Raw genomic sequence first — 13096 nt, 5'->3', positions numbered from 1 at the left:
TATGTCTTTGGGAATGCCAATACAGTTATTTCTAAAAAGGTTTACGACTAGCCATATTTCCCAGACGAATTAACCTTCTTGTTTGTTTGATCGGATTGGTTCGAGATTGTAGATGAACGTAAATCAACCAACTTCTCCCTTACATTCTTACTATACCAATTACATGATAGTTGTAATGAAACAGAATTCAAATTGACAAACAAAATAAAATAATTAAGCAGGGGTAAGAGTATTCGGCCTCAGGGCAGTCATCACTTGTTTGTAAACAAAACGGTCAGTCGGTTGCGAGTTCAACTCCAAGCATGGTTTGAGTGGGGCGCTGTGCGGAGCTTGCTATTCACTGTGCAGAGTTGCGTCCCTTTGGCTTGTCAGAAACCTAAGGGAGGGATTCAATCCCGTCTCGCTCTGATTATGTTCTAGGTTTATCATACCCGTGCTCGTGGGTTTCACCAAAGTTGTAAGCGTCTGGGACCTGCATCACTTTGGTCATTTCGCCCACATCAAGCTGACACGCCATGATTTAATTGATGTACTGTATATATATACTCGGATCCGATGCATCAAGATATATCGTTGAAAGTCTCGGTACGATATGTATAATTATACATGTATCTTGTCACGATATATATCGCGATAGAGGGGTGCTGATAGGATATGCTCATCGATCAACCATGGTTGATATATCGCGATAGAGGGGTGCTGATAGGATATACTCATCGATCAACCATGGTTGATATATCGCAATAGAGGGGTGCTGATAGGATATACTCATCGATCAACCATGGTTGATAAATCGCGATAGAGGGGTGCTGATAGGATATACTCATCGATCAACCATGGTTGATATATCACGATAGAGGGGTGCTGATAGGATATACTCATCGATCAACCGTGGTTGATAAATCGCGATAGAGGGGTGCTGATAGGATATACTCATCGATCAACCATGGCAGATGTTGTATATGGGTATGCTTATACATGGGTGTTGATAAGATAGGAGTCAGGATATATGGGTGTTGATAAGATAGGAGTCAGGATACATGGGTGTTGTTAAGATAGGAGTCAGGATACATGGGTGTTGATAAGATAGGAGTCAGGATATATGGGTGTTGATAAGATAGGAGTCAGGATACATGGGTGTTGATAGGATACGTGTCACGATACATGGGTGTTGATAGGATAGGAGTCAAGATACATGGATGTTGATAGGATAGGTGTCAAGATACATGGGTGTTGATAGGAAAGGAGTCAGGATACATGGGTGTTGATAGGATAGGTGTCAAGATACATGGGTGTTGATAGGATAGGAGTCAGGATACATGGGTGTTGATAGGATAGAAGTCACGATACATGGGTGTTGATAGGATAGAAGTCACGATACATGGGTGTTGATAGGATAGAAGTCACGATACATGGGTGTTGATAGGATAGGAGTCACGATACATGGGTGTTGATAAGATAGGAGTCACGATACATGGGTGTTGATAGGATAGAAGTCACGATACATGGGTGTTGATAGGATAGGAGTCACGATACATGGGTGTTGATAGGATAGGAGTCAAGATACATGAGTGTTGATAGGATAGGAGTCAGGATACATGGGTGTTGATAGGATACGTGTCACGATACATGGGTGTTGATAGGATACGTGTCACGATACATGGGTGTTGATAGGATAGGTGTCAGGATATATGGGTGTTGATAGGATACGTGTCACGATACATGGGTGTTGATAGGATAGGTGTCAGGGATGTTAATCACATGGATATGGACATTATTTTGTCACGGTACAGGGGTCCTGAAACGATATCCATCACGATACATGGGTGATGAAGCGATATCACCACGATATATACAGGCGTCACGATACTTGTGTATGGCAATTTTGTTTAACACATCGATGGATCGTTACAGATACTGATGGCAATATTGGGAAATATTATGCACTGAACATCGTTGTATGGTCACCATATAGCTTCCAATATTTTTTTCTCTTCAATTTGTTTGTTCACATATTCGTTTAAATTATCCGTCAGTTGAAATAAGAAGAAACAAGTGAAAATTATTTCCAATGACAATCGAAGGGTTTATTTCCTTCCCACATTGAGCAATTTTGAAGATTTCCCCCCTTCTGGAAATTGGGCTCTTTTGGAAGAACGACAAATGTGAAATTTTAGATCGGTGGATCATCCAAAAAATATTTAATAAAACGCGAACAAGCGCATGAACTAAATGCATCGGACCGTCTATATAAAACTGGCTTTGATCCGCATATCGCGTGTTTTAATTCCCCAGTACCGGACCTGATTCCGTTACAGGGAGACGTATGACATTTACCAGTTTGGATCGACATTTCCTTCTATGAAAAGATGAAAGTTGTCGAGATAATAATTCAAAATCAATAACGTGACATCTCCAGGACACCGTCACGTGTATTCAGATCAAAGCCATGTGACTGTCATGTAATTTGTCCATATTTGTGTATGTTTCATGGGAGAAAATACCTAATCACCGTGAACACGTGCATTTGTAGGCTTGAACTCGTTTACACTGACAGACAGTATTCAAGACTGGTAGAAAGAACACGTTATGAAAGGTAGTAATGGCCGTTTCAAGGCTACTCGGTGTGGTTTACGTCAAATCTATGGTTTTCTGTAGAATAACATTATTTCAATATTTGTACCTACGGAGATACCAAACCCATAAAACATTGACTGTGGTCTGTAAATAATTGAATTAGGACCAGCCCAATCAGTGATTGATATTATAAGCAACGATTCTCGAAATCGGGGCACTTTGACACGCTGTCAAACAAGTCACGAATCTGGCCACCCGATCCATTAAGTCGCCTTCACGATTGACGCAGGTTGCTGTAGGACACATTCTAACCTAGAATCCCAATTTAGTCGCCTTTTACGACCAGCCGCGTGGTGCTTAAGACACTTCCGGGTACTTCCGGGACTATTCCGGATACCCACAGGGTTGTTAGCTCAGGCCACGCTTTATACAAACCTGTTGGATGTCTTTCAGAACGGATTAAGTCGGTGCGTGATGTTTTCATTAGCAAAATCCACAAACCGAGAAAGAGGAAACAGAATTGGAATAAACCAATTATGTCCCAGACAGTTGTCATCCACTGGCTACACTGAATGAAAAGTTAGTAGTTGTTCTCACACACAAGGCATCAATTAACATAAACAATATATGTAAGCATCACTACATTAATTGCTTGATCAAAGTTGGTTGGTTGGTTGGTTTGTTGTTTTACACCACACTCGGCAATATTCCAGTTATATGACGGTGGTCTGTAAATAATCGAGTCTTGACCAGACAATCCAGTTATGGATATCATGAGCATCGATCCGAGCAATTGAGATCGCTTCAACCAATTCAGCGAGCCTGACCACCCAATCCCGTTAGTCGCCTTTGCTTGATCAAAGTACTTGGTATACTAGACATATGAAATAAGCCCCTACATAAGGCCAGCATATTCACCGAGGAAGGACATTTGCCCAAACCACGCATCTGTACTACCAACCTTTTGACAAGACTCAAAAGTCCATTCCTCGTTCGTATTGTTTTACAAACGCCATTAAGAGAGATACATTGGACGGGCCTGCAAATATACCACCTAATTCCTGTCTCAAACATTAACCATAATCCTTAAATACAAACAAGGAGGAGCTTTCAAGAGGATTTAGTTAAAGGATTGGCTTGAATTTTAAATCGCAGAAAACGAACCACGTTCAATTATTATGAATTTTAAAACTTTGAACGCCACTACCCACACCACAAACTTAATGAACCACTTCCTCAATCCATGGGTATATTTGGAACCAAACGTGATGACCATAGCTATCGTTACATCTCAACCTCAAAAGGTTCAGGACAATTTGTCAGAAGTGAAAGTAAATGTCTTACTGAGAAACCAATATATGAAATGCTGGACTTCCTCAAAGATAACAACGATGTGGAATTTGGCTATAGCTCATTTAGGTACGAAGTAGGCATCTCCGTGGACACCAATTGCGCTTCCCCTTTACGTCGAGCAATATTATTCAAGCAGCTCCAGCCTTTCGTGTTTTCATTTCACAAGTTTTGACGTACACTCGGGCATCCTACTTCGAAGGGCTTCATATGACTTGTGTTCAAAACTTGTTTGATGAGGGTTACATAATTTAAGGCATTAGTAAAGCATTCAAAACCTTTTATGGTAGATGTGTGAAGGATATTTCCAAATGTGACGCATAATATAAGTGACAAAAAAAGGACAACGCAATTCCCTATTTTGACAATTGACTTCCCTTTGCATGTGTTTGTGACGGATGCCACAAGTAGGGGGGATTACACCTGGTGTCGTCACTGTTTCATTTGAATTCGTAAACACGGTCTTATGGTTGTAGAAAGGGTTGTGTAGCTTTTACTATTATCATATAATAGTTCAGGTTCCCGTTAGGCCTAAATGAGTAATCCGTTTTGGGTTTTGCGAAATCTAACGTGTGATGCCTCCCGCTCCTACCGTGAGGAATCCAGGTAAGATATATAGGTCCCAAGAAGGGATCGGGTGGTCTGGCTCAGTGACTTTTGTTGATCATCGCTTCCCAATAGCGTGGGTCGATCTCATGATGCTTAATGGACATTCTGGTTCAGATTCGATTATTATCGACCGCTGTCACATAGTTGGAATATTGGTGATTGGTGGCTTTAAACAACAAACACACAAAATCCTAAATCATACGCTCATCTACCTATGAAATATGTAACAATGGAGAACTACCTCGCGCTTTCGTATACTAAGTATTCTAAAACCAAATTGTCACTCTGTGCTTTGATCATAGCGAAGGAGGCTTACACTTTTGGACAAAGGGAGACATTGCCACAATACTTAATCATCCTTGCCCCCAGCTTGACTGTTAAGATTTTGGCAGAAATGTGTCATCTTTGGCCTTGAGGTCTTAGTGTTACCAATCCTTGGCCCAATGCTTTATAAGCGAACATGACTTCGTCGGCCAGTGCTATTGATTTTTCCTCTGCCTAATTGAACCAAAGGCTTATTAGCCTTCAGGACCTCATACGTACACGGTTGTAAATTGTTTCAACCTCACTTTCCTATCGGCGCAGTAATTACGTGCCACTAGGTGATGCTGGTCCTTCGACTACCGGGAAGCTTGGAAATCCCTAGGTACGCGCGACTCAAACACGACAGCCCTGAATTCCTTTGATCAAAATTTAATGAATGTCAATTAGGGATTAACAATTATGGCTTGGGGCGAAAGGTCAGTACAAATGGCTGACACTGAAGTAGATATTATCAGAGTAATTTTCCCTGGATGTAGATGTCAGGATTACTTGGGTAGAGTGGAAATGCAATTTAAATCCTTGGTAAACCCCTCTGTGGGTCTTGTTTTCTTAATAGGAAAATAGCATCCCTAGCGTCTTAGCGTTACATGGTTGTTCGCCCTAATACGTAAGCATGCCGGCAGCATTACGACGGGAGACACTAAATGGGTTTTGCACGCTGTATCAATGTAGACAACTGAAGCCAGATTTTTGTTTGTTTGTTAGTTGTTTAACGCGGCTCTCAGCAATAGTCCAGCTCTATGACGGCGGTCTGAAAATAATACACTCTGGACCAGACAATCCTGTGATTGATATCATGAGCATCGGTCCACGCGATAGGGATCGATGACATGCATCAACCTAGTCAGCGAGCCTGTCCACCTGATCCCGTTAGTCGCCTCTTACAACAAGCATAGTCGCCTTTTACCGCAAGCATGGGTTGCTGAAAACCTATTCTACCCCGGATCTTCACGTCTTTAACGAATGCGAACGCTTTTATCACTAAGCCACCTTTCCGCAGGCATGGTATGTATCATGGTAGTAGGTGTGTAACTCCGTCGGTCACTAGTCATAGATCTAAAGAAAGCATTTATAGAAAACAGTTTTACATTTAGTGCATTCGATTTTCATTTTTGATATAATTCGTCCCGATGAGGCCCAGCTTGTCAGCACCACATGTTCTCATGGGTCTCAAAGCAGTGGGAACTGTCTATGATCACTATCACTTTGGGATCTCCACGCACAGGCTAACACGCCCTGATAATTGTAATGGAGTCCTGTTCACAGCGGCGTAAAACACAATTCATTCACCTCTTCGGGTACCTAATCTATTGAGGAGTTTGTTTGATCTACACGTTTAGTGCCGGTTGTTATATACATGTAGGCCTTCTCATGTTCATATTCTTTTTCAAATAACAAAAAAAGGGTTTTTTTACAAAATAAGTTATCGATGGAACTTTTTCTGAAGAGAAAATATTCACTTTCATAACCATTTGGGTTGATCGTTCATTGCTAAGTTTAGAAACGGTTGATTTGTAAACACTATCGATCATTGTATTGTTAGGAGGTCCATAAGGCAATGCCAGCTTCAAGACATCAATAAAACGACCAAGTGCAAATATGCACAACCGATAGTCTGTTCATAAGTTCCACTTTAAATAGCCCTGATCAATATACAATGTTGTATAAGCAGAAGAACCCTTTACACAAACACCATGATGTTTAGGTTAAACATTCATGACTCAACACGCTTAACTCTGTCTGATGCATGCACAAGCTAAACACCAGTGTATATGAACAAGTGAGTTATTGTGAGTTACAATCGTCGAGTGCAAAACATTTGAAGATTACATTGCAAAACATTGAGTTATCCATTATTCAAATACGCTTTTCTTACTCGTGCAGTTCTGGAGCCTAAATATTGGGGAAGTAAAGGTAGAGTGTGTGTTACATGCGACAGAAACACAACATTTGAATATAACAATTCCACATATACAATTATCCTAAATTCACACATAATAAATACTCCCGGTCCCATTCACAAAGCGATCATAGTGTTACGACTATAGTAAGTCTCAGGACCCGTGAAGATCCGGGGTAGAATACTTCTTCAGCAACCCATGCTTGTCGTGAAAGGCGACCAACGGGATCGTGTGGTCAGGTTCGCTGACTTGGTTGATGCTTGTGATCGTCTCCCAATTGGGTGGATGGATGCTCATGATATCAATCACTGGGTTGTCTGGTCCAGACTCGATTATTTTCAGACCGCCGTCATATAGCTGGAATATTGCTGAGTGCGGTGTTAAACAACAAACAAACAAAGATCTGGGTTCAGTTGTCTACATTGATAAAGTGTGCAAAACCCATTTAGTGTACATTCAACTCTCATGGAGACGGTTCTTGACCTAATGCATACACTGGTTAACATCGCCTACAGATTATTGTTTTGGAGAAATTTATGAATTAGGCTTTCTTTGAAGTTAACAGAAGCGAGGTTCGCGGAAAGACGATGGGTGCAAACTGAGCGAAATCAAATAAACGAAGACTAGAGTCGATACTGATCTAATACCGAAGTAGCCTTTGCATGCCATAGCTGAGTTTGTTAGTGCGGTAGCGGTGCTCCACATGAGTCTTTTGACTTGACTTTAGAAATACCATGACTCGTTTGCAAACGTAGCTTCGTTTTGAACGACATTCAAATGAAACGTTGCTTAAAATAGCCATACTATCAATGTACACGCACTATGCTTGTCGTAAGAGACGACTAACGGGATCGGGTGGTCAGGCTCGCCGACTTGGTTGAAACATGTCATCGATCCCAATTGCGTGACGGTCCGTGGTAGAATAGGTCTTCAGCAACCAATGCTTGCTGTTAAAGGCGACTATGCTTGTCGTAAGGGCCGACTAACGGGATCGGGTGGTCAGGCTCGCTGACTTGGTTGATGCATGTCATCGATCCCAATTGCGTGGATCGATGTTCATGATATCAATCAATGGATTGTCTGGTCCAGACTCGATTATTTACAGACCACCGTCATATACCTTGAATATTGCTGAGAGCGGCGTTAAACATCAAACAAACAAATGCTGTGCTCAGAAAGTGATTAGAGAGTTTAGGTTGGTGACGTCACTTCCAAAATGGAGCTAGATCCAGGGCATTTTCAGAATCGAAAGTTCATGCACCTGATAATCTAGGAAGTCCGAAGTTTACTTTACAATAGCATAAATGTATACCCTGATGTCATGCCTGCTCCGAACCCGATTGAGACCGAACTGTACTTCATTCTGTAAGGAATTGAGTCCGTTTGAAAGCTACTTAAACAATTAGAAAGGGTTATCGAGCTATATGTTTCGTCTTTGTAGAGTGACATGCATATTACTAAATGTACCGAAGCAGCCATTCACACACTAGTGGATTGACACTACTTAAATTCACATTGAAAACTAATTATAACGCGAACTAGTATATGTAAATAAAAAGTTGAAAATTGTACGGCATTCATTAATTGACGATATATTAATGTACTGTCGCGAACATTTGGTATCATCACTATTTGACATTCATATACCATGTTTATGATAATAAATATATTCGGAATCGAACAATGGACTCTACAGTTAGCTGTATCTATAGTTTACAAAATCAACATTATCTTGACTGACGTTGTCTTAAGGTAACATATGTCACAATACATATATGTTGCTCTGTACTTTGCCATGCTAGGTGTACATTCGTTACTTTTGATTTGTAGGATGTAAGAGTATTTGTAATATGTTCAGTGTTGTATCTTTGTATTCATCACTTAAAACAACCGAGGTGTCTGAATAAATGTAACATTTGTTGTGCTGCGTCTGAATTTGATAACCGAATATATATATTCCATACGGTCCATTTTTTCAGAGGCGACGTTATCAAACCCATCCCCACTACGTCAACGGCGCAACATGCACGACGTTTGAAGAGCGTATCGGTCTGGACAACCAAGCGAGTGGTGACAAAAATGATGAGGTCGAAGCTGCGGCAGTCTGAGGAACACCTGGAGAAGGCTTGAAGGAGTCCGCATGGACATGCATCTCATTTTGGGACCAATTTAGACCATCTGAAACCACTTCAGCTTAGCCGGGACGACTTCAACTCGTCATCATCACCAACGCTAAGGATCACCATGGTCCTTAGGACCGCTTTTGGTCAGCTGGAACAGGAGCCTTTTTTAACAACATCGCTCAGCTCTCAATGACCTCCAGCTTATTTTGGACCACTTAAGGTCGGCTTGAAACATTAGCTTCTTTGGGACCAGGTTGGGTCAGCTGGAACATGGGTATGTTTGGGACCACTTGCCTTTTGGGGACCACTTTTGAAGTCAGCAGGGACCACCAGCTGCTTTGAGACCACTTTGGGTCGACTTGGACTTATACTCCATTTGGAAATATTTAGGTCAATTTGGGCCACAAGTTTCCTTGGAGCATATTAGAGCATTTGGACCGGAGATTTGTTTGGGATCACTTCTGGTCAGTTGAGTTAAGATGACCAGCTTTGTTTTGGAGATAGCGTCACATCACTTGTAACGCTGTACTTCTGCTGCAGGAGAGTGATGCTACCCAAGGCAGATTAATTGACGCCTGAAGATCACTTGATTCCTAGAAACCATAGAAGAAATCTGTAGTAGGACATAAGCCTCACGCAGTTTTTTCTTGGTGTGTCAGAGATAACGTTTTGATGGACCACACTGGGTACATATGCCAGGATTGACATAGAATTGTTTTTCATAATGACGGTGTGGGATCACTGTCGTCAACAACTGTCTCATACGGCACACATTTACAAGGTTTGCTTGGACACAAAGGGTTGTAACGACATGAAATTTGCAGTCTGAACGTTTATGCTGAAGAATAAATGACCCTACAGATGTTACGAATGTCGTGTTTCGTACAAGTATCAAGTAATGGTTTTACTGACAGTGGATATTGGTACCTATCTAATAAAGGTAGTACAGTTCCGAACAGGACGTTTTTCCTTGGGGTAACGTTTTGAACGGGTCGTGATTCTGTACTGATTCATATTAAAGGTTGGTGATTGAATGGTACTTGCAACTCTGTCATTTAAAGAATTATCGGTGTGCGGTGGTCACGTTATCTTCTGAATTGCATACATGGAATACACAAAGTTTGTGATTACATTGCCACATTTTGAAATACCCCAATAGTTCAGTCACCTGTATAAAGTCTACGAAGAGAACACACATTGAAATTGTATGCGTAAACAAGATGAATGATTTTGCTTTGTTTCGCCGCATGTTTACAAACAAAGAAATCGTCTTCACTTCAGACGAACTGCTGGAAAGAACAACTTTGGTCACATTCCAGTAATGGAAACGGAGATGACAGGTCGGAACACATGCTTGAACTGTGTTCTCGTGGTGGACTGTTCATAAGAGCAGTATCCGAGAACACTTTGTTGCACTTCCATCACATTTTGATTGTGTGACGAGAGTTCGGTAGCGATCAGCCGAACCTTGATTGGTTGTCATCACAATCTCATTAAAATCAGACCTCAGTTCTCGCTACCGTTAAACAAAGATCTGAGGACATCCCATTAGGGGTCACGTCAGAACGACCTTTCATCCAACCAATCAGAGCATCACTTACCAGATTATGAAAGTGACAGACGGAATGTGATCTCTAATCATGCAACCTCGAAAACTTTAACTCTGGGCGATAGTTACGGGTTTAACGACTGAATCCATACAATCTAGACCATCTGTGAGCCATTCCAGAATGTTCTTTTGTTCAGGTTTCAAATTTGTAATCAAGAATTTGTAAAAATATGTTTCGAAGCGTAGTCGCCAATTTGAAATAAGTGCCGTAGAGCACGAGAAAGCTGCCTTCTGATTGGTCATTCCATTGGTCGGTCAAAGTTCGCACAAGGTCGGTCTGACGTGACCCGTATTGGGAGATCCTCAGATCTTTGTTTAGCTGTAGCGAGAACTAAGATCTGATTTTAATGAGATTGCTTGTCATCAAGGACCTTCTCCGCACTGACAAATTAAGCGAGTGGATGTTGTTCAACGCAGTGAGGATATTTAATTTGTAAATAAATAGTCTTTAAAACATTTGTTGATTGCAAAAAACGGCGACGTCGACGCGTAATCAGCATGGGACACACAAAGTACCCGTCCGATTGCCATTACAATATCATGGGATATATTGGGAACTGGGGATCTTTGAACTATAATCCCAGTTTGGATTGACCCGAAAGGAAAATGGACTGTAATTTCGTTGTATTTTGACTGAATTTGGACAAAGATCACATTCAAAATAACATTAATTTTGGTGATTGTGCTTAAAATTGAATTAACAATATTTTGTCTATCACAGGACACGGGCGCATTTAGTCTCAATTTAGAGCAATCTTGTTCTGCACAGTCCAATGCTTGTATCACTGAACTGTTGTGTAGTTGCAAATGTTTTTTTGGAAATATATATATCGTTTGATTGGGCAAGATATGTGACAAGAGACATGGAAGTGTATAAAATGGACGCCGAATGACACCACGGCATCTCAATATAGGTTCAGGGTTATTTAAGATGAGTGAACTGTGATTGTGAAGTACGCTGCATTTGGTGTGTTCCGGTACACGAAGACTGCTGACGTCATCGATATTGTGCCTTTAAGCTGGGACCAGTGCGTGGCAAGAAATAATGAGAATCAAGAGGGTGTATATAATAAGGATACTACTTTTGTATTATTTGTAGCAACGTTTGTAATACATTGGAATACCTGCCATTCGAAAGCTTGTTATATATCTACATGATCATATATAGTTTTATCAAATCACATGGTGTTTGTTAATATTGTTGTTCAATGTTTGTGCAAGTGATAATAAACGACAATAGTTTTAAAAACCGTTATGTTCGTCGTTATTTACTGAACTTAATTAATCTCAAGTCTACATCGAGATCAGGTATGTTGCTGATAGGTCAAGCACCATAATCGGAGTTAGTGAGTGATTTACCGCCGCTTTGAATAGTATTGCAATTAAAAGTACGGCGTGTCAGCTTGATAAGGAAGAGAAGTCCGAAATGATGCTGGTGAAATTAACGAGTATAGATTTGGTTCTGACAAACCTATACCGAGTCAGGGCGGACAGGGATTCGAACCCACCATCTGACCCAGGTGACTTGCTCGCCGAAGGGACTACGCACAGCGAATTGGAAAGCAGTTTTGTAGCAGCTCAATGCGACTACTTTACAGTATATTCAGTGACTGTGATCATGTTATACTTATAGTTATCTCCTTGCGCCCTGCAAATGACCGAGTCAAGGCCAGTCAACCCAGTGTTTGCATGAACAATGATTGACGCCGTCGGGACCCGATGTCAAGCGATCAGCCAGTTCAAACCACCCAATCAAAATGTAGTCTGCTCTCACGATAACAGGGAGCGTTTTTCTAAACAGGAATCCCCAAGGACTACAAATTTTAATATTTTCAAAAAGAATGCATTTCACATTGCAAATCAGTCCATACACTAGGAATTCAGTTTTCTCACACGTATAATACTAAAACGGGATTTTCTAATCATTTCGTCAATGCATCTGCCACCCACAGAAACCACAGAGTGTGAGATAGCATCAGGCCCCTTTGGCGCTCGCTGGAAATGCCAAATGAGGTAAAATGGCCGACTTTCTCAAATCTAAGATTGTTTACACTGATGATGTGTCAAGACGAAAGTATGTACGGTCTGATGAGTGAGTGAGTGGGTGAGTTAAGGTTTAACGTCACATCGGCAATATTTCAGCCATATCGTGACGAAACAAAATTTGAGATTAGCAATACATTTTAAACTGTATAAAATTCTGCCGACGAAGGGCAGTATAATAACTAGAATATCACAGATTTACATAAAACTAGTTAGACAGCATGTAAAAATATATTATCATTTTGTAACACAATATGTAACACAGCTGGATTTACATCATCCCTTCAGTTGTTGGCGATGGCTGACAATTTAAGCCACACATTAAAATAACACATATGCTACGATTAAAAAACGTGGTAGAAATAAATAATTTATTTATTATACTTTGAAAGACGTGGTCTTAGATACCCTTTCAGGGGGACAATCATTTTACACCACTTTAACCCCCTTCGAGGTTATAGCCACTAACAATCTTAGTTATCACATCTATTCTGCCAAGGAAATGTCCGGACTATGGTGTGTCCGGACTCATGAAGGTGTCCTGGCTACCGGCTGTTCAG

The 13096-nt window shown here is 40.9% G+C and overlaps 1 protein-coding gene across 3 annotated transcripts in view; it reads left to right on the top strand.

Annotated features, from left to right (window-relative positions):
• Positions 1-11710, top strand: part of LOC139452865 (prolactin-releasing peptide receptor-like) — a 78586-nt gene extending 66876 nt beyond the window's left edge. For 2 of the 3 annotated variants that reach the window (XM_071234503.1, XM_071234502.1), the window contains exon 3: positions 8741-11710. In XM_071234503.1, the coding sequence (XP_071090604.1) occupies positions 8741-8869 (129 nt within the window). In that variant the 3' untranslated portion in view covers positions 8870-11710. The remainder of the gene's footprint in view (positions 1-8740) is intronic. The other variant, XM_071234504.1, reaches the window with a different exon arrangement.
• The last annotated feature ends 1386 nt before the right edge of the window (positions 11711-13096 follow it).

The sequence above is a fragment of the Haliotis cracherodii genome, unplaced genomic scaffold (genome assembly GCF_022045235.1).
Source record: "Haliotis cracherodii isolate W230 unplaced genomic scaffold, xgHalCrac1.p SCAF_9, whole genome shotgun sequence".
NCBI lineage: Eukaryota > Metazoa > Mollusca > Gastropoda > Lepetellida > Haliotidae > Haliotis > Haliotis cracherodii.
The sequence above is the reverse complement of the archived record's forward strand: the minus strand, read 5'-3'. Positions and strand labels throughout refer to the sequence as shown.